At 40.4% G+C, this 27833-nt stretch overlaps 1 protein-coding gene across 1 annotated transcript; it reads right to left on the reverse strand.

Annotated features, from left to right (window-relative positions):
* Positions 1-44: 44 nt before the first annotated feature.
* On the reverse strand, positions 45-27537 carry KLHL6 (kelch like family member 6). The gene is made up of 7 exons (XM_081328758.1): positions 27264-27537; positions 24171-24336; positions 16805-17254; positions 15898-16135; positions 7195-7397; positions 5776-5989; positions 45-3195 (listed from the first exon to the last, which is right to left on the reverse strand). The coding sequence occupies exons 1-7, from the start codon at positions 27524-27526 to the stop codon at positions 2894-2896; spliced, it is 1836 nt and encodes a 611-aa protein (XP_081184884.1). The 5' UTR covers positions 27527-27537; the 3' UTR covers positions 45-2893.
* Positions 27538-27833: the final 296 nt, after the last annotated feature.

Genomic DNA, 27833 nt, shown 5'->3' on the forward strand with positions numbered 1-27833 from the left:
TAATGCAGTCTTCTCCTGAAGCAGGCATCCCATAAAGGGGAAGAGTTAGAACTGACTGTTCATTCTCTAGAAAAGCTGTAGTTTTACAAAGAAATATGGATACTATTCCAGTGACAACTTGGTAATCTATAACTAGAGCATCCCAGGAAGCCCACTTGAGTAATGGGAAAGCGGGTTGTCTGGAAGTGCCCTTAATGGTGTTGTTTGGTTTTTTTGGTTTTTTGTGTTGTTTTTTTCAGGGGGGGGCGGGGAATATCATGGTATGCTCCAGATGGGGTTATGATGTACCTGTAAAACAGTGAGGCCATATCATGCCTATCATAAATTGGCAAGGCTTTATTACAGCCCCTTTACATTTATTTTTTCTGTTCTTCTATTCTTTGATCTGATGAAGAAGCAAGTATGTTCATTTAATTTGTTTTAATCTTAAAAAGATATTTAAATTTTAGGCTATTACCAAATGACAGAAACATTTTAAAGTGGCAATTGTTAACATCAATTTATTTGAAATATCATCACATCTTTCAGCAAAAAAATTAGCGCAGCTGACAAAACAATATTTAAAAGCAATATCCAAAGTTGGGAATCACAACTCACAGAGTTCAGCTTTGTCCACTAGAAGGGCATTCCAGGTAAATTTCACATATTTCTTTGTTTGTTTGATTTATGTTTATTACAATCAAAAGAGATTCTTCACAATTTTACAATAGATCCATAAAAATATAATAAAATATTCATAGCAACAGAAAAACAGTGCGTGTGACCCCCCCACCCCCTTCATCACATGAAAATTGCCTATAAGTAGATTCTGTCGGGACATATGTCAGGCTGTTGAAACCAACTAGTGATCCCCCAAGTTTGGCTTCAGAATTGCTTGCCATCAGAAGTTGTGGGTGCTTCATCACTGGAGGTTTTTAAGAAAAGACTAGACATCCACCTGTCTGAAATGGTATAGGGACTCCTGCTTGAGCAGGGGGCTGGACTAGAAGACCTCTAAGGTTCCTTCCAGCTCTATTCTGATTGATTGATTGATTGACTGATTGAAGTATCCCTTTACTAAGCTGCCTAGGGCTTTAAAAGTCAAAAACAGCATTTGAATTGCACTAGTAGACAGTGCAGGGCCTGGGATACAAGCGTAATGTATTTGTGATGGAACTTTGGTTGACACTTTGTGTCATTTACCTATCTAAAAGTACCACGCAATTAATTAGCTATTCTTTGGGGAAATTCTAGGACAGGGGTATCAAACTGCCAGCACGTGGGCCGGACGCGTCATCCCAAAACCGCGCCCACCCCATTGCCAGCAATGGAGAAAAAGCTCCGATACGTTGCGCAACGTCACATGACGTTGCGAGTTTGACATCTCTGTTCTAGGAGATATAGACCACTGACATATGCACATACATATAAAAGCAGGCTCTGTTCGCATATTTCAAAGTGCAGGAGAATTTGAACCGGAGTTAGCAACCTTCGGTAACAAGCAGGGAAACTGGGCATTGCACATGACCTTTGCCTGCATTTATTTATTTGTTGCTGTCTATACTGTATTGGTGGAGGACAGGGGGCTGATCCAGATTATCTTTCTTTGTAATGAATGTAATAATGTGGCCTTTATATATGCTTTCCACTAATGTCATGTTAGTAGAAAGTTCTGAGTTCAAATCTAGGCTGGATCCTAGAAGACACAGGGCAAGTTACTTAGAGCAGAGTCAGAGTTTATTTCAACAGCTCAATGTGCAGTACAGCAATCAAAAGGTAGAGTATGAACTTACAGGGTTGAAGTGGTTACCGTGCTCTTCCCAGGGACAGGGCCTGCCTTCTAGGAATTATTGGAAATTCTAATTAGCTGGATAGCTAAAAGGGGGTGCTCAGTGGTTAACACCTTGCTGAGCTTGTGAGGGAGAAGGATCCAGGCATCTAACCATATGAACTGGCTTCCAGCTTAATTAACATTGTGGCTGGAGGTGTCAATTAAACAGAGAAAGGGATTTTTATAAGTATTTTATTGGTTTTCTATCATTACAATTTATTTGTGCTTAATAAATAATGTGTTGTCTGGGTTAATTTTTCCCTAGTCATAAAAATTAAGTTCTTACCCTTTATCTCACTTTTCCTGGAAGGGATCTTTTGTTTACCCTGAAAGGAAAGTTTAATGGGCTACCACCTTTGGCCAGTCTCCACCTCTTTGTGTGTGTAAAGGTTTCCATATCCTGAAGGGATCTCTTATGGTTATGATTGAATTGCAGATATCTCCCAATTTCTGGTGGAAGACACACCTAGTCAGTTCAGCCCAAGCGTCAATATCAGCAGAAAAGCTTAAGAGGTGCTTTGTTTTGTAACCTGGGATTTACTGAGGTCAGATATGGCCATGGATATAGTGGGTGGTGTTGATCGCAATCTCACAAATTAATTGCCATCTAGGTCCAGCCATCCCCCATTTTATCCTCTAAGAATGCCTGTTGGGACTAATTTGCAGTATGTCAGCTTTTCCCTTCATTTTCATCTGTGAGTGCATTGGTGTCTAGAGGCAACAGGGTACCCAGCATCTCTCTTTTTATATGCAATGTTTCCCTTTTCACATATTATTCTATAAAGCACATTCTTTTTAAACCAGAAGAGTGCAGTGCAAAATCAGAGAAATGTGATAACCAAGGCACAGTATTATTGTGATTCATAAATCACTTTGGGGAGTACAAATGTATTTATACCCCGATGCATATGTCTTTCCCATACCTAGTAGTTATGTTGACAATTTAGCATCTATAGAAGGAAACTGAGCAAATATACTACACCAGCATGATTGTTCCATCCCAATAGACTCTTTATAACTTTTGGGAAAATGAGGTATTTCACGAGCACTTATTCTTCATTTATCTTGAATCTTCCTTCAAAGTTAAACTGAGATTGCTCCAGGCACTACCTTACGGATGTATGTATATGATTTCCTCAGGGTGACACTCCCATGATGCGAGACCCCACGAGGGAGGATGCACTCCTCAGTCAATATCTGGGTCTCAGCATCCCAACACAGCACTGTGGCAATGACATCATTCTTCTCATCCCGTCCTCCAGTAATGAACAGTTTGTTGTTGCAAGGAGCAATCCCACAACTAGCACGTTCATGGTTTAACTGAGTCACAAGGCACCATACATCTTTGAGTGGGCTGTAAGAATAGAGTGCTTTCATTGCCCCACCTGGAAAGGGAAGATGGCAAATTATTCAACAAGTGATTGGTAATGCATAAAGTGAAACCTCAATTTAACAGACTCCCATTAATTGACTTTGGATGCAACAGACCAAATTTGTCTCCAGATATCCCCCCCAAAAAATAATAGGCAAGACCACTGCATCTGAAGCAGACAATCTACATAAGGCAGTTAATTTTTTTTAAAAAATTATGGTATGTATGATGATTTTTATCATTTATGAAATGATATCATTTTGCAACCTATGTAAACCATTGCAAATGATGTAATTTGTGGTTTAATGGACATTTGGGAGTAATGGAATTCTGTTTCCCCAAATGGCCCATTAAATTAAGGCACGATTCCACTATGCTTCAGAGCAATGTACAGTATTTATGTCAGAGTCAAGTTTCTTCTCCCCACACACAATATTGTAAAAAAATGGACAACCAAAAATTACTCTACTATGAGATTTAGGCTGAAGATGCCATAATCTAAAGTAAGCCAAGAAGACAAAAGCCAGGAATCTTATCTCAAAGATCCTTTCCAGGGAGGTAGAAAAGACAGAACAAATCAGTGGTGGGATTCAAAAATGTGAACAGCCAGTTCTCTGTGTGGATGCCGTTTCCGGAAGTCCATTCTGGGCCTGGGCAACAAAAAATTAGCTACCGGTTCTGCCGAAGTGGTGCGAACCAACTGAATCCCACCACTGGAACAAATCATTATGAAATCAAAGAAGAAATGTTATCTGAAGCAATGACTTGTAAATCAACAAGCAAATGTAGCTGCTGGGACTTGTGAATTAACAAAACAAGGATCTAGGGCAGGCATGTCAAACTGCCGGCCCGTGGGCCGGATGCATCATACTGAAACCGCGCCCACCCCATTGCCGGCAATGGGGAAAAACTCGTGATACGTTGCGCAATGTCACGTGACATCACAAGTTTCACATGCCTGATCTAGGGGGATAAAAAATGTGCTGAAGCCCTCCAACTCCTCGAGTCCTCCTGAATGCAGACATGGGCCTACGTCCCTCTAACTAATGCCTGGCAGCTTAGCCGTGTCTGTGTGTGTGTGTGTGTGTGTGAGAGAGAGAGAGAGACAGAGACAGAGACAGAGACAGAGAGCGCAAATGTACATAATAATCAGTATAGTTTTAAAGGTAAAGGTAAAGGTTCCCCCGCACATGCGTGCAAGTCGTTTCCGACTCTAGGGGCCGGTGCTCATCTCCGTTTCAAAGCTGAAGAGCCAGCGTTTGTCTGAGGATGTCTCCGTGGTCATGTGGCTGGCATGACTAGACGCCAAAGGCGCACGGACCGGTGTTAACTTCCCACCGTAGTGGTCCCTATTTTTCTACTTGCATTTTTACGTGCTTTCGAACTGCTAGGTTGGCAGAAGCTGGGACGAGTAACAGGTGCTCACTCTGTTACGCGGCACTCGGGATTCGACCCGCCAAACTGCCGACCTTCTGATCGACAAGCTCAGTGTCCTAACCCACTGAGCCACCGCGTCCCTACTATAGTTTTACTGCTGTTTTAAATTCATTGGGCCTCCATGTATTCCTGAGAAGCTGATATGCTTCAGTGTTACATTGAAACTGATTTGTGTTTTTGTTCCTAAGTATTTCCTGACTGTTGATGACCAGAGATGTGTGTCTTGTCTTCTCTAGCCACACTCATCTGGAAAGTCCAGGCAGAAAACAAGAGGGACTTACCCCAAAGGTGCTTTTCCACGAGGCAACTGGACTTTTTTTTCTTGGAAGACATTTTGTTCTCATCCAAGAAGCTTCTTCAGCTCTGACTGGATGGTGGGGAATGGAAGGATTTATACTCTTGGATAAATTCTTTCATTCCCCACCATCCAGTCAGAGCTGAAGAAGCTTCTTGGATGAGAAGTGAAATGTCTTCAAACAAAAAAACAAGAAAGTGCAGTTGCCTCGTGGAAAAGCACCTTTGGGAAAACTGACCTGAATGATTGAGAATCTCCATAGACAAGAGGGACTTACCATTTCAATGTGTCTCAACAGACTGTAAGTAAGTGACCATAGAATGTGTATGAAATTATTGTCAAAGAATCTTGGTTTGTATATATGAAGTGAAAGGAGACACATATATATCACACATGACAGACTCACTGAAAGAAAGCAAAATATTCTATTTTCTTACATTCAAAAGTTCATCTAAAAGCATTGGCATTTGTGTATGTATGTATGCACACCAACACACACACACACACACTCAAACACACATACACACACTCATGCTGGACATTCACTGTATACATATATAAGCAAGCATAATACTATTACATTACTTTTAAATGATTTCAGTAATACCAATTTATTCATTCTATTCTAATTGTGTATCATTAGTAGTAACTTTACTATTGTATGTTAGCTAACACTAAAATGCACTTTATGTCTCTAGAAGTATCCACATGATCTAATTAAAAAAGAGTATCACAAGTCATATTTCTACATCCTTATGTGGTATTTGTGCAGTAAGTGAAAATAAGTATAATTATAAACAGTTCTGTGTTAATGAAAATATGCAAAATTATTAAGCATGTTCAAGCAGATATTAAACTTACCCACAACATAGATGTGGTCATGAAAAGTTGTAGCATTCACACACTTTGCTTCAACAGGCATAGGTGTTTTTAAGCACCAGTTGTTTGTTGTTGGATCGTAACATTGTATATTGTCAGTAGCCAACTTTCCATTGGGTCCTCCTCCAATCACATAGAGTTTCTTTTTGTAACTGGCTGCTCCAAATGAGCTCACACTGATCATGAGAGGAGTTGCCTTTATTAAAATCAAACAAATAAAGTAATTTAGGAATGTGTTAAAATTAATTTTTATTTTATGTGTTTTATTATATTAGGGAAATAGATTACACAATTAAGTTGAAATCCAAAGTTAAAAGATACTAGTTGATTAGGAAGAAAAATATTACAATAATAGAGAAAGAATTAAAAGTGGCTCCAAAATCTTTGTGAGTTAGAAAAAAATAATGCAAAACTTCATGGGGTAAGAAGTCAAAAGTTAACAACACAGTTATGTTTGAAAGAAGGAAGGAAGAAGCATAGATATGAATCTGTGGAATAAGAGATTCAAGTCTGTACTTGACAATGGAATGACTTTGGGTGGCTTTGGGCTAATCATCATTCCTGAACCCATTTTTTTTCCACAGGAGTAAAAACAGTGTGCCAACAGTGTACCAACATTATTATAATAGCTAGAATAACAAGAATTGTTATTTTTCAACAGAGTTGGACTAATTGTGCAGGAGTTAATTATATTGCAAAGCACAATAAGTAAATAAATCTGCATGTGCACAGGAGGAATCTAACATAGAATTCTAGAAAATATTTCTTACATAGAATGGAAATGCTATTTTGAAAAGAAAGAATAGAAAGTTTTTGCTTATAAATGGAAAATCAGTTTCTTAGGAAACATGTAGCTAAACGTATACGTCTGTTTTAATTTAGACCCATAAAAATTGACAAATGAAGTAAAATACACACACTGCTATTTTTGCATTCTCAGTTTCATGAATTCATACTAATGTAAAAGTGGGAAACAGGAATTGAGAGTAATGGTACAACATTACAAAACTGTCTTTGAGCACTGGTTTGCTCTGACTTGTACACCCTCTATGTAGGCTGCATCTAAAAACAGCCTGGGATTTTTGATCTGCTTTGAAGATCATCACCTGCAAGAGCTGTTACATAGGGCGTGAAAAACAGATGTGCTAAGTTCTGTATGTCTCTCTTGTCTAATCTACATTCATGCTGCACAGCTGATAATGGAGGACAGAATAAAGTTATTTTAATACTCAGTGCATCCGCTGGCTAGTTCTACACTGTATTATAAATGCAGACTTTAAAAAACATTTCTGGTTTGTGTGAAAACACTATCTGCCCGTTCACTTACATTAAATAGCAACATGGTGTTATTTTGGTCCTGTTTTCTGTTTCACTAATACTGAAAGTACAGCTATACTCTACCTCAGACCAACAGTTGTGAAAGGAATCATAAATCTCCACACTGTTAAGTCTTTGTACACCATCAAAACCACCAAGCACATACACTTTGCCGCCCAAAACAGCCATTTTGTGCCTCCATCTTCCAATATTCAAATATTCAATTTGGATCCATTTGTTGATGGATGAATTATACTTCCAGACTTCATGCTGTGTTTCTTTTCCTCCTGCAGCGAATAAAAATCAAATTCCACTTTTTTCAAAGATCCAGAACATATTCTCAACAACGGTTTTTGTTCACACGCTCTCATTAGGCTCTTGTCTATTTATGCTGTTGTCTATTTTTTTTGTTTACTAGTCCTTATTGCTTAAGAGATAAACAGAACTAATCTCAAAAAGCTCTGACACATTTTTTTATTCACAGAATTTAAATACATCATTATGTTTTTAACTGGAATCCATCAATAATGACATACTTGAAAAAACAGAAGACTTTTTTATCTATTTAGTTTAATAATAAAAAATAAAAACAACAACTTTATTGTCACTTTGAATGTTCACCAATTGGCATACATCAAAATGAAATTTCGTTGCATAGAGCTCTAAAGGGCCACCACCTCCGATAAACACTCCTTGTTCGTGGCCAGCTCAAGTTTCAGAATGTCCATTTTAGTCTCTAGGGAGAGAACAGGACAGATGGAAATGGAGCTCCATGTGGCTTAGCCCTCAAATTAGCTTGTATTCCTCCAGGACAACCTCGTCTCCTTTCCTTTTTCTGATCCTGTCTCTTCCACCTTTTCCTTAAAGGGGTCTCGCTCCTTTTCACCCCTGGAGCACGCTGCCACTGCCTCCAACTGCTCCAAAGGCCTCTCTCCCTTCCTCTGGGCCTGCCAACAGCCTCATCCAGTTCCTTCACTCCATAAGCCCCGGGACCTCTCCTCCTCTGCCTCCTTCGAAAACAGCTCTGATTTGCAATATAATCTGTCGCTGTCCCAGCAGTCAGATCTTGCTGCCGGCAGAACAATTGCAAACAGTGCAAACAACTTTTAACGGTCCCACCAACAGTTCCAAAACAGCTAGAAACTCACCATATCAGCAAAGATTGTTGATCATATGTTACCTTTGTCCCACTACATTGCTCAAACACATTAAAACCTTCCCGATCATGTGGCCTATATCCCTTATATCCCTCCAAACCTTTCACCTTCAAGAGCCAATGCAGCCACAGTCGATCCAGGTGCCGCCATCTTAGATAAAATTTAGATTTATACCTTGCCATTTCTTCAAGAGCCAAAGTGTATATATAGTACTCAATAATTCAATATTTTTCTACCAAAAAGTATTTTCTATTGCTTAAGAGTGTAACTAAAAGTTCCTGTTATGTACTGGGCTTTTGGGTACCACACCACGTGTGTTGCTGGAGAACTAGCGGTTCTCCAGCAACCCAGACAGGCCATCTCCGGGCCTGCAATTGGTAAGCCTCAGGCAGCAAGCGCGGGTTCAATCTTATTGGTTGCTACCATAGGGCTTGGCTATATATTGGGGCTGGGAGTGGCTCAAGCCTAAGTACAGTTCCAGCTTGAATAAAAGAATGAGTTTCTCTGTACTCAGCCGTGTGTCTTCATTCCTGCTCACCAGAGCCCACGACAACAGTGGCGACGAGGATGGGATCCTGCTTCACCATTTAAAAGGGCTGAAGTTATCGAGGGGTCGGCAATACACACTGGAGGGAAGAGGCATTTCCCCCCCCCTCTAGGCCGGCTAGTAAAGCTACAATAGTGGCCGCGTGCTCAGTGGATGCATTCCCTAAGCTCAAGAAGCAGGATCCAAGAACGCAGGAATCGAGGAAAGATGCCGAAGGTCGGCAAGCTCAAGAGAGTTTGATGTAAAACATCCTGAAGAATGGCTGTCTTACCTCTCGCAAGTGGAGAAATATCTACAGGCGAACCAAATTGCAGAGGAAGGCCTAAAAGTCTCAACATTGCTGTGCGTGTGTGGACCAGCTGTTTTCGACCTAGCAGAAAACCTTTTCGCACTGACACCCATCGAAGCAGTATTGTTCGCAGACATTAAGAAGAAGCTGACGGGGCATTTTCAGCCCAAGATGTCGGAGATGGTGTGGCATTTTAAGTTCAACCAAAGAGTGCAGCTACCCGGTGAGACAGCTTCAGAGTTTATCGCGGGCCTAAGGCAGGCCGCATGCCTTTGCAAGTTTTCGAACTTAGAGGAACGACTGAGAGACTGACTCGTCTGTGGCCTTTGAGACAGAACTCTTCAGCAGAGATTGTTTGCTAGACCCAATCTCACATTCCCCGAGGCACAGGACGAGGTCATGGCCGACGAAGCCGCCGGGGGTGCAGTGCAGACAGCGCAGCCCACCAAACCTTCAAAGATTGAAGATTCCGTCCATCTTGAGGTCGCCAAATGCGTCAGAGAATCATCAGAAGATGAAGAACCCGAAATCAACAAGCTCCAAAGACAACCAAACGCGCAAAACCACAGCATCCACCAACGAGAGAACGATTACCTAGATGTAAGGGGTGTGGAGGGAACCATCTTCGTGCCAGTTGCAGATTCCGCTCGGCCACGTGTAGAGCTTGCAGAAGGAGCAGACACATCGTGGTGGTTTGCAGAGCCCGCCAGAGAGACAGGCCACCCAAACACCAGTCGGAGGAACCGACTAGGAGAGGTACTGGGGCCCAGGGTCCAGTTAGTGAGGGGTTCTTCAGAAGCCGGAGGAGCGTTTGCCGCACCGGGGCTCATCGTCCCTTCAAGCCTAAACTCAAGCTCTCGATAGAGCTACAAGGAGTTCCATGTAAGATAGAGTTGGACTCCGGCTCAGCAGTATCTATCATTTCACAAGACACATTCAACTTTGTGTGTAGGCGCAGTAACCAGTGGGCTAAACTAAGGCCCTCAGATATTATTTTAACAGATTTTCAGAACGCTCATGTTAAAGTTAAGGGTGAAGCCACATTATTAGTAAAATTTAAAGGGTTTTTGGGGCACCTGGATGTCATAGTAGTAGAGGGCCAAAGAACGAGTCTTATTGGACTTGATTGGTTTAATGCTTTAGGCATTCAAATAACAGGCATTAATCGTACACAAACGGCAGACCTCATGACTGTTTGTGAGGAATACGCAGATGTTTTTGAGTCAACCCTGGGGACGTACACTGGGTCGCCAATTTCTTTCAAGTTAGATCCTAACGTTGTGCCAATTAGGATTAAGCCTCACAGGGTCCCCTTTGCCCTAAAGCTCAAAATCAATTCTGAAATTGATAAGTTAGTAGAACAGGGCGTATTACAGCCTGTTGATGGGGGGGAGTGGGAAACTCCTATTGTCATCCCCCCTGAAGTCCAATGGGGGAGTGACAAGTTCGCATTTGCGCATATTATAAATGCACATTAAATAAGGCCCTTAATCAACATGCTTATCTAGTTCCTGTGGTCAGCCATATTTTAGCCTCTTTGCAAGGGGGAACCATTTTTGCTAAACTTGATTTAGTGCAGGCGTATCAGCAATTGCCGGTTGACAAGGCCACAGCTGCAGCTCAAACAATAGTAACTCACAGAGGGGCATTCAAAGTCAAACGCTTGCAGTTTGGTGTCAGTGTTGCACCATGTATTTTACAAGGGATTATGGAATGCACTCTTAAGGGTATTCAAGGTGTCTGCCCCTATTTTGATGATGTTCTCATTGCCGGGGAATCCCCAGAAGTGTTGGCCAATAGGCTCAGGGCTGTTTTGCAGAGGCTCTGCAATGCGGGCCTCAAATTAAAAAAAATGTAGGGGTCTCATCAACGGAATTCTTGCGGTTCTGTATCGATGCTAATGGAATTCACCCCACTGATTCAAAAGTGAAGGCTCCATCAAAAAGGCTCCAAGGCCTAAATCAAAGGGAGAGCTGCAAGCATTTTTGGGCCTCCTAAATTTTTATCACACATTTCTACCTCATAAGGCTGCGACAGCAGAGCCCCTCCACAGGCTGGTTGATAAAAAAGCCTCTTGGAAATGGACTAACCAACATGAAAAAAGTTTCCAGGATCTGAAAGCCCTTCTATCAGAAAAGTCCACTGTAAGTCATTACATAGAGTCTAAACCTGTATGTCTTGCATGTGATGCATCTCCCTATGGGGTGGGGGCAGTCTTAAGCCACATAGAGAAACATGGGAAACAAGTTTCTATTGCGTTTTATTCTAGGACCTCATCTTCTGCTGAGCGCAATTATTTATTTATTTATTTATTTATTTAATTTAATTTAATTTGTATACCGCCCTTCTCCCGAAGGACTCAGGGCGGTGAACAGGGCAATAAATACCAAAATACCAAAATACAAAAATTAAAAACAGATTAAACCATAGTGCCCAAATACAATAAATAAATTACTTAAAAACAATAATTAAAACCCAAACCCATCAGACCAGGCCGGCTTGTTCAAACAAATAAGTTTTTAGATCACGTCGGAAGGAGCGAAGGTCGGGAGCCATCCGGAGCTCAACCGGTAAACGGTTCCAAAGGTCAGGTGCACCCACAGAGAACGCCCTCCCCCTGGTGGCCACCAGTCGGTATTCTCTGACCGGTGGCACCCTGAGGAGGCCCTCTCTGTGGGAGCGCACTGGGCGGAGGGAAGTTGATGCCGGCCGCAGGTGCTCCCTAAGGTACTCCGGACCCATGCCATGTAGGGCTTTGTAGGTCATTACCAGCACCTTGAATCTCACCCGGAAGGCAACTGGAAGCCAATGCAGCTCACGGAGCAGAGGTGTAACATGGGAGTATCGGGAGACCCCCAAAACAACTCGCGCGGCTGCATTCTGCACCAGTTGGAGCCTCCAAGTGGTCCTCAAGGGCAGCCCCATGTAGAGAGCGTTGCAGTAGTCTAACCGAGAGGTCACGAGCACAGATTGATAAAGAAGCCTTGGCCATAGTGGCTGAAGTTAAGAAATTTCATGATTATTTATATGGCAGGGATTTCACTATCTACACTGAACACAAACCTCTTTTGGGGTTGTTCACAACAGACAAACAAACTCCCCACATACTATCTCCAAGAATGCTGAGATGGTCTATATTTTTGTCTGCATACAATTTTAAGTTAATTCATAAACCAGGGAAGGAAATGGGCCATGCGGATGGCCTCAGCAGACTACCACTGCCACTAATGGATCCTGATCCAGCTCCTGCTGCTAAAATATTGTCCATTCAGGACTTGCCTGAGTTTCCCCTCCACGCAGGGGATATTGCTGCTGAAACTGCCACAGATAAAATTCTGAGCAGAGTGTTGTCATGGGTATACACAGGCTGGTTGGAAAAAAGTCCAGGCCCTGAATTTCAAAGTTATTTTGTCAGGAGACATGAGTTGTCTGCGCACAAGGGCTGCATTTTATGGGGCAACAGAGTCATTATACCCACTTCATTGAGGGACAGAGTCTTACACTCTTTACATGAAGGCCATCCAGGCATTGTAAGGATGAAAGCCTTAGCTAGAAGCTACCTTTGTTGGCCTGGCTTGGATAAGGCTGTAGAGGATCAAGTACATGGTTGCTATACTTGCCAGCAATCAAGGCCTGAAATGCCTCAGGCCCCAGTTCACAGGTGGGAAGAAACGCATACCCCCTGGTCCAGGGTTCACATAGACTACCCTGGGCCTTTTCAAGGACAGCTTTTCTTGATAGTAGTGGATAGCCACTCAAAATGGCTGGAAGTAGTTCCAGTCCCTAATATGACTACTGCTAGGACCATCCAGGTGCTGAGAAAACTCTTTGCAACACATGGGTTGCCTGACGTTTTAGTTTCTGATAATGGGGCTCAATTCACTGCTGCTGAGTTTCAGGCTTTTCTTAGAGCTAACCTCATCAGACATGCTATGTCTGTACCGTTTCATCCTTCTTCGAATGGACAAGCCAAACGCATGGTGAGGACAACAAAGGAGGCGCTCAAGCGTATTATCACAGGTGACTGGCATCACAGATTGGCAGATCTTTTGCTCTGCCAGCATTCTACACCCTGCACTGCTACAGGTAAAAGTCCTGCTGAGCTTCGTTGGGGAAGACATTTAATTACTAAACTGGACAGCTTGCATCAGCATCAGAAGTCTCTAGACCAAAACCCCCGAGGGGGCTGCAAATGGGTGATTGGGTTTGGGCCAGAAACTATGGGCCAGGAAATTTATGGGTTCCTGGTCAGGTGACCAAGGCATCCGGACCCCTATTTTACGAAGTGGGGTTGGAGGGAGGGCAACTGGTCAGAAGACACATCGACCAGCTTAGAAAAAGGTTTCCAGAACGGTCACTAAGTGAGGACTGTGGCATAAGTCCCTCCTGAGGTCCTCAAACTGGCACCCAAGCCAGCCCACACCAGAACCACCAGGGTTTCCCCTTCTCAGCAGAAGTTGATTCTGAGGAAGAACCAGGAAGGTCAGAAGTGCAACATGGAACCCCTGACCAGGCAAGCCAACCGAATCTCAGCAACCGCTGTGCCTACTCTGCAGAGCAGACTGACTCTGGGGTGGGCCAACCTGGTGAGGCCCAGCCAGAGCGTTTCAATTCCCCTGGACGATGGAGCACAAGGGGACATGGGTCTACCCAGCCCACCGGGTAAGCTGGTAGACCACAAAGTGAGAGGAACTCCAAGGCATTCCTCCAGGCCACACAAACCTCCGGCATATCTTACAGACTATATTGTAAAATAAAGTGATGTATATTGTGTGACAATTGTACCACTACCTACAGAAACTGGGGCAATTGAAAACTGCGTGTAAGCATGTTCATTGAGACGTTGTTTAATCTCTTTGTAGTACTTACTGCATTAGCTAGCCGTTTAGCTGTTGTTTAATTTTATTGTAGTCCTTACTGCAATGGCACATCTGTAAAGGTTGCATAATGTCATTCTAGCCACCTTGAATTCATAAGCATTATTTTATTATTTGTTATGTATTTTGGTTATTGGGAGTGATTCATAAGTCTTGGCTGTTCTCAAGTTATTAAGGGGATTATAGCCTGATCTTAGGAGGGAGGGGTGTTATGTACTGGGCTTTTGGGTACCACACCACGTGCATTGCTGGAGAACTAACGGTTCTCCAGCAACCCAGACAGGCCGTCTCCGGGCCTGCAATTGGTCAGCCTTAGGCAGCAAGCACGGGTTCAATCTTATTGGTTGCTACCATAGGGCTTGGCTATATATTGGGGCTGGGAGCGGCCCAAGCCTAAGTACAGTTCCAGCTTGAATAAAAGAATGAGTTTCTCTGTACTCAGCCGTGTGTCTTCATTCCTGCTCACCACAGCCCATGACATAACAGGTCCTGTAAAAGTTTGTGGGAGAGAGTGGATTTAAACCTGAGTCTCGGTGCCACTGTCATATTCTTTACATGCCTGCACTTAGAAATAGACACAATTTTTGACCCTACATAAATATTCTTCCAGCATCTGAAAGGTGCAGAAGTGGCACAGAAGTGACATCACCAGTGAGGACACAATATTGGTTCCTATTTTTTGATCAGGGAGAGGATCTGGGAGTTTTAAGAAGCTAAATAGATGCTTCTATTTTGCACAACAAACTTCACAAAAAATGGGACTACGAAATCATAAGTGGCTGATGACCCACAGGTTCTCCATCCATGGCTATACCCTCAACAATCTACCCTGCATAAGAAGAAAAAGATTTGTTTCATGCTATTTATATATGTACTTATAAGTTTATCTATTAATGCTATGTAAATTTTTGGATCTCATTTCCAAAACATACTTAGGACTAATGGGAATCCAGATGGGGCTACTGTGTACTTCAAAATAAAAATGGCCAGATGAAACATTTGCATTCTTGTATGTGCTAAAACACATTTTGGAGATCAAATTCAAAGCTCTGCACAGCCCTGCTATCTTAACTTCTTTCTTTCTTAGGCGTAGACATAATAAAGACAGGGAAGGCAAGAGCTATGCCCCACAGACACAGGACATCAAGACTCCTTTTTGCTAAGCACTCTTCAACGCACATTTTTATAAACCTGAATAAATGTGGGGTCTGAATAGGAGCTGTAGCAAAGGGAGGAGGGAGGAGGGGGGGAGGGGGGAGGGAGGGAGGGAGGGAGGGAGGGAGGGAAGGAAGGAAGGAAGGAAGGAAGGAAGGAAGGAAGGAAGGAAGGAAGGAAGGAAGGAAGGAAGGAAGGAAGGAAGGAAGGAGATAGAGAGCGATGCCACCAAAGCTGCTGCAACATCTCTTCCCCAACTGCTTCAAATCAACCTTGCTTCAGCAGCAGGGCCGCTGCAAGCAGATATGTAAATTATACATTGCACAAAAGTGCCAAGACACAGGGATACCAAATGATGAGAAAGGTGACAGCCCAATGCCCATTACTGGACACCAGATTGTGGGAAGAAGCCCATCAAGTTACAACCTCATGCAACTGTGAATGTAGGGAGAATGAAGCACCAGCAAACTGTAGCTACCATGTGGCATGACTTGACACACTGGAAGCAAAAATATTTACATAAAGGCACCTTATAGGTCAGCAACACTCCTGCTAAACAGCATGGTTTCTTCTGGAAGTAAAGCCTTTGGAAACTCTGATGGCTTCCCCAGAGATGCTACCCTTAGGAAGTGGATCAGAGTTCACCTTGCATCCGTTTGTTTGCTTTATTTGCTAATTCACCATTTAGCTCAGTGATTCTTCTTTTCAAAAAAAAAAAGGCAGGGGAGGGGGGGAGAAAGAACAAATTATTTTATTCCTTACCTGATATGTAGATTTCATTTCCTAGTGTAACACAAGCGAATTCCACCCATTTTTTATTCTCACTTTCTAATTCTTGTTCTGTGTTTGGCAGTTTTGCCACTTCCAAACGACTGCGTCTCAAAGGATCGAGGCAAGTTACTTCTGATACAAATTTTTCATCCTTTGTGCAACCACCTATGATCATAAAAACCTCAGACTGGAATTCATGCATTCTGGGTTTTGTTCTTCCTGAAATCATCTAAACAAAAACAAAATTAACCAGTATTATCATTATTATTATAAAAATAATAGCAACCAACTACCACCTTCCCCCCCCTATAAATGTGTAGTTAGTCATAGATACACATGTTTGTAGGGACTAGAAGTGACATATGATTCTGAGGTCAAATGTGGCAGAACTCAATAACTTACTTACAATTTCCCACTTAAGATGTATAGTAAGTATAATTTGGAAGCAATTTTTGAAGATGCTCTGAGCCTTTAAACCAGCACCATTATTCTAGGCTTTAAATACATCATAACTCAAAAGGGTGATAAGGAATTCATTCATAAGTATAATTAATAACAAATTTTTCAGGTAGAAATATAAATAATAACCAAAAAATCCTATGACAATTTAATAACAGATTGTCAGCAATTGCATAATTTTACGGGGAAATATAAAATTGTGGGGCCACAAAAGTTCACACAAAAATATTTCTGTATGCCAGGAGCTATGTGAGCTTTTGAATATATGAATATATCTCTGATTTAGAGCAAAAAAGGGTAGTTGAAAGCCATGAGGCCATTATCCACGGAATTGATCAAAGTGGCATTTAGCAATCAACTTTCTTACCACAGTAAGAAAGTAACTTACCACAGTAACTTTGTATTGTAGTTCCTTTAATATTATTACATTTTTACTCACCTCATTTCCTGATAGATGGTACATTCTGGCTTCCTGAAGCAGAGGAAAGACATCAGGACATTGTCTGATGAGTGGATCTGCTTCAACAGTGTCTACAAAATACCAGGGATCCAGAAGAGGTAAACGCACACTCTCGAGGATATATGGGAGGAGTGGGAGCCTGTCCGCCGTTTTGTAACGCACCCACTTCATAACTATCTGAAATACTTGAGCTTCTTCAGTAACACAGAGGTCATCACTTTTTAGCATGCTATGTAGAATGTCCGCAGGCAACTCACAGACCTCATCATAATTCACCACTTGTGTAAAATTCTGGACAATATAATTCTTGACTTGCTGCTTCAATGTATCAAGGGAATGAGCATCAGCCAGCCTGAGAATCCCAACACAGTTTTCTGGGTGTAAAGCTTCTTTAAGGAAACTGGAACAAGCTTCTACCATGCGCAAAAACTGAAAGCGTAGGAGAAAGATATCATATAGACCCATTTTCTTGTCTTGTTTTACTGCTCTCGAAAAACCCTAAGAACATGAGGAACAATGTTGGTTGGCGTGCCCAAATTCTTATCTTACAATTTCTGCCCATCGTTTCTTGTTACATACAGCAGGGCTTTTCAACCAGTGGTACGGGTACCACCTGTGGTACATTGGCACCTGGCAGATGATACGCAACCATCCTAGAAAAGTGGTAGCAAGGGAGGGGAATGAGCTGAACCGGTGGCAGCACCACACAAGCCTGAGCGAGAGATGGCTGGAGCTGCAGGGCTGTCAGGGCTCAGCGGAAGCGCCAAGATCAGCGCCAGGCTCCAGCTGGAGCTCAGCACTGATCCTGGCGCTTCTGCTGAGCCCAGAAGAAGCGCCGATCAGCTGGAATGTTGCAGCATCTCCAGGGTCTTGTGATTTACATTCCGATGCTTGTCAACTGATTCATATTTATGACAGTCACAGTGTCCCAGGGTCATGTGAAGTAACCAAAACCTGCTACAACCACCCAGCAGGGGGGGAATAAAAACCAAACACCCCCCACCCCACCCCCACTGCCAATCCTTAACAGCAATGCTCACAACAATGAAAACCTCGGACAGGAGGAAGAGCGCCGCCGGGCAGGCAGGCAAATGTCTTGCTCGGCTGTGCCTCGGGGGGCACTTTTTTCAGTGCCATTGTAACTTCGAACAGTCACTAAGAGAACTGTTGTAAGTCAAGGACTACCTGTACTTCATCACTTTTTTCTTTCTTTCTTTTTTGGTCATCAAGTTTTTGACACCTTGCTAGGCAACTGGTGGTACTCAGATGTTGCCATATCCTAAAAGTGGTACAATGGGTGAAAAGGTTGAAAAGCCCTGACATACAGTAGTTCAAATTTATTTATGCATTTGTGCATGTTTCAGTTGATGATAATGTTACTTGTGTGGTAGCAATTCATGACTGAAACATTTTCTTCTCACAGTTGACCTTGACAATATTTTGATACAGTTCAAGGAGAACAGGAGAATCAGCAGCCAGGCAAATTTTCACCACCTGGAACCACTGAAGCAAAGTCCTAAATCTAAGAATGTAAGAAGAATGCTGATGGGTCAGGCCAAAAGATTATTCTTTGTAAAGCAATAGCCAACGAGATTTATCCTAGGACTTCACAAGATCTAGTGAACAAGCATTAGAGGACAAGGGTCTTCTCCACAGTTATTCCCTAAATGCAACTGACAGGATGCCTTTGATTCTGGGCGTACTATATATTACCTCAAAAACTGTTAACACTTGCATATCACTCTGCTAAATAGCAAGTTAATGTTTTGCATTTAATGGCAACTGCTACTTTTCAACAAACATTTAATCTTTTATACTAAGATTATAATGAATGCTTATGCAAATTAATCTCAGTAAAATACCACAACAAAGTTTTCCCAGAAATGACTGTGCTGAAGGTAAATTAAGATCTACTGACTGTCCCCTGAATTAGAAGAAGTAGATCAGCAAGGGTTTTGACTCCCAACTGTTTAATAAGGGCAACAATTATGTTGCTATAAAATATGCTCCCTCCATTGTATTCCTGAAATTAAGAAAATGGGAGTAATTCATTTTAGTTATTTTCCAAATAAATATTCTGCTGATAACCCTCGGTAATATTACTGAAATGTATATATAAGGGGTTAGAAGAAATAATTAATAATCCCACCTGATATTGTTAGTGCAATAAGATTAATAATAACATTGCTTGGAATGTATACTTTTATTAATTATCATTAAAATAATCGATCCAAAAGTAATATTAGTACAGGGGTTAATTTGTTTACATTATACTGAGTTCATGGTTTAATACAACTATTTGATACATTGTTGAAGCTATCAAATTATACAATAAGAAAAAATGTTACCCTGTCTGGACCATGCTGGCAAATACTTTCTAAATATCCATCCAATTACTTTGAAAGATATCAGCATTGGAATCAGTCTGCCCATAAGGCTGAGTTATACAACCATGTCAGGTGTAAATGTTGGAAGGTAGTACTGGCGGCTTGCTGGCCATTTTTCAAAACCTTCTGCCAGATGTCCTCCATTGAGGTACCAAGTTGTATGTATGTATCATATGCTCTTTGATTACCTTCAGATATCAGAAATAATTCTATTTTCTTCCTAGTATTATAGTAAGATTCAACCATCTGTGTAGTAAGCTTGTATGCACAGGATGAGTCTAGTGCTGGTTCAAATGGTTTTGAAGTGTTTGACCTAAAGATGATGCCTCTCCAGATTTCATTCAAGCAGAACTGGTGAGAGGACAGTTACCTCCAGTGTCCCCTTAAGAGCAGAGCTGTTCTGTCTTCCCACATTCCCCTCTTTCTCAGATTCTGTTTCACGAAGCAACTGCTCAGTTCTGCTTAATAATAAAAGCGTCATCTTGTCTTATGCTTTCGGCATCAAAACATGTTAAGTAAGTCTTCGTAGTACTACATCAGTTTCTTTCTAACAGCTGATGAAACCTCAAAAAATTGGTTGCTGTACATAAACTAGTTACAGTTAAAGCACAGCATGGTTTTAAAAAGTAATTAAAAGTAAAAGAGAGAAGTGAAAAACCAGAAACAGTTTAATAGGGTATGTAGATTTTTAAAATTATTCACAGGAGAATCTTATGTTCTGAACCATGTCCTGTTGACACATTTAGTTGCTTACAAAAACTGAAAATTAACAGACCTGGTGTATAAACCACTTGTTTCCTGTTTTTTGAGATACATGTATGGAAATATTTAGCTTAGTATTTTCAATGAAGCTTATTTAATCAGTAGTCCATCTGATGTTGCATAATTCATCATATAAGATACCTTTCCCAGACAAATAATAATGATTTTAGCCACACTGTTACTTAATGACACAAGAAGTACAGATAGTGTTCTGTTCAATTCTGCAAGAAAAACTACTAATGCACTTTCTCCCATAGTGAGGTAGGAAGTTTTTAAAAAATCTGAAATAGACCCACTAAAGGAGGCTTGGCATCTGAAAACAAGTAAAAGTCTAAATGCCTTTGCCAAAGTAGCTCTGTAAAACAGAAAAATCTGTAGCCTCAGCCAATGTTGTGTTATAACCTCATTTACTATTATACTATATGTGTCCCCTGGTTACCTGAAGGGTGCCCTCATATGTACCATGATACAAAATATCTATCACTGCTCCCATCTTAATTTTGCTAGCTTTGTATGTTGAAGGCAAAACAGAGTTTATTCACTTTTTACTCTTGAATTTATATCTTCCTTCCTAGATAGTACTATATTACTTTTTCCACTAATTTTCCTCACAACAAGCCTGTGAGACTGTAATCAGAGAATGTGACTGACCCAAAATCACTCATGAGTTTTCCTGACTGAGAATGGACTTCCTGTCAGGGAACCTCTAAAAATTAATGCTGGGGGTAAAGCATTAGACACCCCCCCCAAGTCATTGATTTATGATCTCACAGGGTTCTATTCTGTCTTCTATGCTTTATAACATTTACATCTACCACTTATAATCTATTTCCAGAGGAGTATGTTTTCAGTATTCTGATAACATTCAGCTGTACTATACAGTACTGTGCTGACTCCCTGAAATAATCAGTGACCTTGAACACGCCTAAGCTTAGTAGGTTGGATGAGAGAGAAGAATTGAAATTCATCCCAGACAAAGCAGAGGTGCTATTGGAAAGAAAAAGCTGGAAACTGGAATTTACATACTGTTGGTTCTAGATGTGATTATGCAAACAGACTACGTTACCTGTGGTCTTGCTATCTGCTGTTATTTCATGTGGTTACAGTTAATAAATATGGGGATAATTTGTTTATACAGTATATCTATAAACAGTTTCATTTCATTTAAATGTGCTTGAAAAGCTTCCAGAAACTGCAATGCCACATACACAATTCAACAGTTAAGCTGATGACCCATGTAAGGTATAGAAATCACACAATTGGTACTGATCTTTAAAGCCCCAAAGGACTTAGGACAGAAATGTCTCTCTCACTATGGACATGCCCAGTTACTCAAATCAACAGGAGGGCCCCTTTGAAGATTCCTGCATGATCCAAGGCTGCAAACTGAACGTCTCAGAGAGATTCCACAGCTTGAGAGCTACCAAAGAAAAGGCCATTCCTTTCCCCACCCCCAGGAGATGTCCTTGGTGTTTGCTCTCTGATATGGTGAGAGATTGTGATGTTAAGGTGTTGGACTAAGAGTTAAAAGTTTCAGGTTTAAGTCCTGCATCAGACACAAAAGTTCACTGGGTGATTTGGGATAAATTGTTTTGCTTTAGCTTAATTTATTGCCACAGGATGACACCGGAAAGCTGTACAGGACACCTTCAAAGGATTTTTTCCAGAGAATCTCACCATTATATCCCAAAATTGGAATTGGCTGTTAGACATGCAAAAAAAGAGTTTAGAAATACAATCTTATACATATTTATTAGACAGTAAGTCCAACTAAACTCAATGAATTTATAAATATATTTGCTTTACTTGTGAAAGCAGCCTGATTATCCTATTAATTAATAATAAGTTTAGGGTAATAGTTCCTTATAGTAGCGATCCCTACCTTTGTGGCTTGGCAGTCCAGCAGGGGGAAGAGGGAAACCAGACCACATGAGCAATGGGCTGACATGCATGCATGCACAGCTCAACTTGCACAAGTGGTGGGCCGGTGCGCACACGTATGCATGTGCAACTCAATTTGCGCAAGTTAAGCTGTGTGCGTGTGCACACGCACTGGCCTGCCACTCATGCAACTTGAGCTGCATGTGCATGCATGCAAGCCAGACCACCCTTCGCATGGTCCGGCTCCAAATAGGCCACAGCCCAGTAGTAAGCCACAGCCCGAGGGTTGGGGACCCCTGGCTTATAGGGAGGCATTAAGAAGAACTGCTGCCTAGCAGTTATGATCATTTTGCTATCTGATTTGCTCTGATCTGCCAGAAAAGTGACTCATCCTAGGCATAATTTGACTGTTATCTTGGTCTATGGACCAGAGTTTAGAATGTGTTCTAGTATGACCTTGTGTGATGGAATGTAAACCAAATTTCCAAGATGAGGAAGTGCAATCCAGAGGTATAACAGATAGCAAAGTTTAGATAGTTTGATTGGGTGGAAGAGGATCAAGTTAGATTCCAAATAGAAATTCTAAGAGTATATCTTTATTGATGCAAGTAATTTACTTTAGTTTGGCAAGATTCTATCTATAGGTGAGCAACAATAAAGGAAATAGCTTATAAGTAGATCTGCAGGCTCTGCAGTTTGTCACTTATGGGCTTGATGCATGCTCTTCCTGATTTCTATCTACAGCCACGATAAGTTTGATAATTTGGATAAAGGGGTTAACCAATACCTTGCTTCAAGAGATGTTGGCAATCCTGAAAATTGTTGTTATAAACCCTGTCTTTAGAGACCCCTCCCCCCAATCCAGGGGGGTTTGATAATTAAGCAGATGTTAGAGACTCAGCTAACAGAAAATGGATTACCAGTCCAAGGCCTGTGCCTTGGTCATTTTAGTGGGTAACATATGAACTAGATGGAAGTCATGCATTCCTCTTGATCCTATTAGGCCTTTTGGCAGCTTTTGATACCATCAACCACAGTATCTTAGAATACTGAAGAGGCTGGGATTGGGGACACTATCTTACAGTGGTTCTGTTTCTATCTCAGTGAGTAGTTCGTCAGTAAAAGAGGTGAGGTACATTCAGTGGCCACTTTCTTGTGGGGTGCCATGAGTCCTATATTACATTATCAGTTATAAGTTATTGTGTCTTGTTATTACTTTTTTAAATTGGGTTTTAACTTTTGTATGGTTGATTTTTAACTCCCTGTAAACCGCCCTGAGTCCTCAGGGAAAGGGCGGTATATAAATGCAATAAAATAAATAAATAAATAAATTACTGTTTCAGTTTTTATTACATGACTTTGTACTATGTCAATATATATTTATTTAACTTTACAATGGACATTTGATTCATGCTAGATCAGACATGTCAAACACAAGGCCCGGGGGCCAGATCCGGCCCGCCAAGTGGTTTCATGCGGCCCGCGAAACCATCCTGGAAACAGTGAGGGAACGGCCCCCACTGCCTTGGCCCTGGCCCAGAGACCCTCCTTCTGCCAGAGACCCTCAGATCTTTCCCACTCCTGCCCAGGCCCCCATAGGCACCCTTGATGCGAAGGATGCAGAGCTGGCCACGCCCACCCAGTAGGCCACACCCACCCAGGCCACACCCACCCGGCCCCCTGAGGGCAACCGCAATGCTGATGTGGCCCTCAATGAAATTGAGTTTGACACCCCTGTGCTAGATAATCAAGTAATCATGAGTCCAAAGGTTAAGTGGCTCACACATTTAATTAATTAATTAATTAATTAATTAAAAAAATCTTTAAAATAGAACAACCAATTAAATCAGTAGTTTCATTGCAACATTTACAATACTTAAAACATTAAAAAAATATTTTGTTGAACCGTATAATTCGCAATATTTGCAAAAAGGTAATATAGGTAATGTGGTCCTCATTTAATGATTGTCTCATTTAGTGACCATTTGAGTTATAATGATGAAAAAAGTAAATTACAATCAGTCCTTGCATTTATGACCTTCCCTGGTCTGAAAAGCAAAGGAAAGCTGAAGTAAGATCATAAGCACAGTCACAATTTCATTCAACAACTGCTTCCCACATTGTTAATCCCTGTTGTACTCAATAAACAAGGACTACCTCTGTAGCAATATTTTAAAGAATATATAGTAAGCAGCCATGCTTATAAAGGCTACAGTTTAAATGTAGCAGTTGTAACACATAGTTAACTCATAATAATTAGTCTTATTATGTGCTTTGGCCCTACCGTTTTCCATTAATTGCACGCATTTACTAACCTGAAAAAGGCTGGCAGCTTCAAGGACCTTTTGCACATTTTCCTTGGTAATCAGCACTTTACTGGTATAGGTATAGTCCAAAAGAATCTGCATTATTTCTGCATCAACTCCCTTAATAACTATTTTTTCTTCATACTTTTCTTTTAAGTCGTTGCAAAACATTGCCCTAAAGGGGGAAAAATAGACAATTCAGTAAATCTAGAAAATCCAGTCAGTCTGCAAAATATTCTGGAAATAAGTATGCAATGCCACTTAAATTGCTTCACTTACTATACCACAGCAAGACATCAGTATTACAATGGAACATTGGGAATTTTAATTTCAGTGTAATCAAACAAATATTCCAATATTATGCCAAAGCAATGGTTCGTTAATATCTCAGAGCAAAGAGATTGTGCTTTTATTTTGATTGAACAAAATATTAATAATTATACCAATACAGATTATTTTATTTTATTTTGATTTTGATAATGTTTTTCCCAATGGTGTGGGCACCACAACAGCAGAGTAAGGAGGTTTTTCGTTTTGGTTTGACAAAATAATTATATTTATAAACAATATATTAATAACAGAATAAGAAGGGATCTTGGAGGTCTTTTTGTCAAACTCCCTGCTCCAACAAGAAACCCTATACCATTTCAGACAAAATGATTGTCCAATCTCTTCTTAAAAGGGTAGGAACAAGTGTATGAAACAGGTTTATTTTTTGGCCCCTACGCTATTTAATACTGTATCTCTGTCAATAATTGGGAAACTACATTACTTCAGGTTAGTGCCCAATGCCCATTATTAGTCAAAATAAAATTTGTGCTTTGTTATATGTAGATAACTCTTTTCACCTACTATATTGGTTCTGAAATGTCTACTTGAGACATTAGTTAAATTTTGCCAGAAAAATCAATTCAAATTAACCATGACAAAATTAAGGCTTTGGGTTTTGATAAAAAAAAGTACAGATGGAAAATTCAAGATCATGACATGACAGAAGTGAAGAATTTTAATTATTTGGGCATTTTATTTAATTATGCTCTATCCTGGTAACTTCACTGAAAAGTATTACTTCAAAATAGCAAAGCAAAATACAAAAGCAGATTTGTCTAGTGGTTAAGGCAGTAGGCTAAAAGCAAGGAGACTGTGAGTTCTAGTTTCACTGTAGGAATGAAAGCTGGCTGGGTGATTTTGGGCCAGTCACTCTCTTTCAGCTCACAAGTTTAGGCTCACCTGTTGCAACCAACAGATGATCTGAAAAAAAGGGAACGGAACTTGCAGGAAAACACTAGGAAGAAAAAAAAATTCTGAAAACAAAATCTACTATGATGGCCTTATTTCAATGTTTTATTCAAAAAAATGGGGCATTTGTTCCTGCAACAATGCAAAAAATTGTACCTCAATTTTATGGGGAACTCCAATTTGAGTTACATTGACCAATAATAACATATTGCCCAACTGCAAGTAAAACTTTTAAGACCTCCTTTAAGTGTTCCAAGTAGAATTCCAGGGATTCTGTTGTTGTTCTCCGGAAACTGGGCAATGTCAATTGAAACAAAGGCTTTGCTAAGCCTGCCCTACAGTATTATGTTTTGGTTACAAACATATTTTTAGAAACAAGGAAGGATTGCTTCATGAAATCCCAAATGATTCGATAGTGGTTTAAACAAGTGATCTACAAGATTGGCACTTATCCTGATGATTTACTTTCCAGCATACAATTATATTAAACAAAAATTATGGAACAATTCAGCACATAAATTAATGGCTAAACCAGAGTTCCATGCTCACCTGTAACTTTTTGAATTAATTACAGATATGGATTCAGCTCCCTATATACAGGTAGCTTAATAATTTATATTTAAGTAATTACAGAATTGTCTTTTCAAGAGCCAAATTATATGCTACATGATAGATTTCAAAAAATCTCCACTCTCAAAGATTTTGCCTCTATAATGGATTGATTTTGAAACAGGGGAACATATTTTATTGTACTATGAATTTCATCAGAACCTTTTCCAGGATGTTATCTGGCCTATTTATAAGATCAAGCAGTCCTGGATAAGTCTTTCCCCAGATCTGTGTTTTATACATAGTTTACAGATCTTTGTACAGTCGAACACTGAATTTTATTGCCATTTTATTGAGCATGACCCAAGATTTTCTCATATTTGTTTTGTCAAAAATATTACATTTTTAAATCACAAATGTGGCTTTTCTCTAAACAGAACAAGGAATTGGAGTAACATTGATGATGTCCAAAGCACTTTAACTTTTGACCATTCTATAACACCAGAGCTATTTTCTCTAGATAAAAAGAAAACAAAGGAAAAAGAATGCAGCAAGGTTTCTGAGAGGAATTTCATTGAATGTACTTAGAAACTCCTATATTATTAACAAAGAATAATTATTTTAGCATCTAATATAAAGTCAGTGATTATAATTTAGGGATTTCAGCCTGCATATTTATTAGGCTAGGCTTTAAAATTATAAAAATTGTATGAGTAGTGCTGATAATAATTTTATATTATGCCTAAAATAAACAAACAAAAACTCCACAGATAATTTCATCACCAGGCAAGAGATAATAATGACAATATTTGTATATATCTAATTTGGGAAAGCCTGTAAGGCTTTTCCCTCTGTTTGTTTGTTAGATATAATACTGAGCCAATTTGATGTTGTGGTTAAAGAGATCAGAGTAGAAATCAGGAGACCATGAGTTCTAGTCCCATTTTAGGCACAGTTACCAGAGTAACTTGGATCAATCACTTTCTTTCAGCCCTAGGAAGGAGGCAATGGCAAACCACTTCTGAAAAATCTTGCCAATTAAACTGCAGAGACTAGTCCAGGCAGTCACCAGGAGTCACCAGGAGTTTGATTCAAAAGCACACACACAAGAAGATTTGGGTTGCAAAAATACAATACAACACTCACTATAAATGCATTCTAGCACTATCCCAAATACAAAATTTTGGGAAACATACAGAATACAGGTAGATTTAAATCAAGGATTCAAAAATGTAGTTTTATCATCCTAGTTGCTAAGTTGATAGAAGTTTGTACAATCCAATGAAGAGGTCTTATTTTAAATATCTACCTTACCTAAAATAATTGCTTGCTGCTGCAAGGACCACACGGTGGCATGAAAAATGCATGCTGCCAACACACAGGGTAACGTCTGTGAGAGAATTTTCCAGACGGAGATTCTCCAAGCCATTCTGTAGGACCATAGATAAGCCTGTGTCATTAAATTTAACCCTTTCATTCAGAGAAACATCCACAAATTCTCCCATGTTACTGGTACATTCATTTTCCAAAGGCAATACACTTTGATCCTCCAAGTCCTTCTTCACCAAGTCCCCCATGTTTGATCACTAGCATGGCATTGATACTTCAATTAAAGATAGCCTCTCAGCCTTAGACAAGTCATGCTGCAGATGTAAGACGGATTTCCTGTGAGGGCCTCCCCACTTATCTACAGCTGTCACACTCACATAACAGGAAGCCTTGCACTTTCTCATCCTGTTAACACAAACAAAGTCAGTTGTTTTCTAGATCTTAGATATTTCAAGAGGTTTTCATATACCTAAAGATGACTTTCATATGCCTTTGAATATAAAAAGACTATAATTTATAACAAATAGTATTAAAACTGTTTTCACTTTTTTTACA

This window comes from Vipera berus, assembly GCF_964194415.1.
Source record: "Vipera berus genome assembly, chromosome: 5".
NCBI classification, from domain to species: Eukaryota; Metazoa; Chordata; class Lepidosauria; order Squamata; family Viperidae; genus Vipera; species Vipera berus.

Coding starts and splice junctions, on each gene's coding strand:
- KLHL6 (XM_081328758.1), bottom strand. CDS start 27,526: ATGGGGGACTTGGTGAAGAAGGACTTGGAGGATCAAAGTGTATTGCCT. Junction 17,255..24,170: donor AAGCTGCCAGCCTTTTTCAG/GTTAGTAAATGC, acceptor CTACGCTTTCAG/TTTTTGCGCATGGTAGAAGC. Junction 7,398..15,897: donor AAATGAAATCTACATATCAG/GTAAGGAATAAA, acceptor TATTCGCTGCAG/GAGGAAAAGAAACACAGCAT.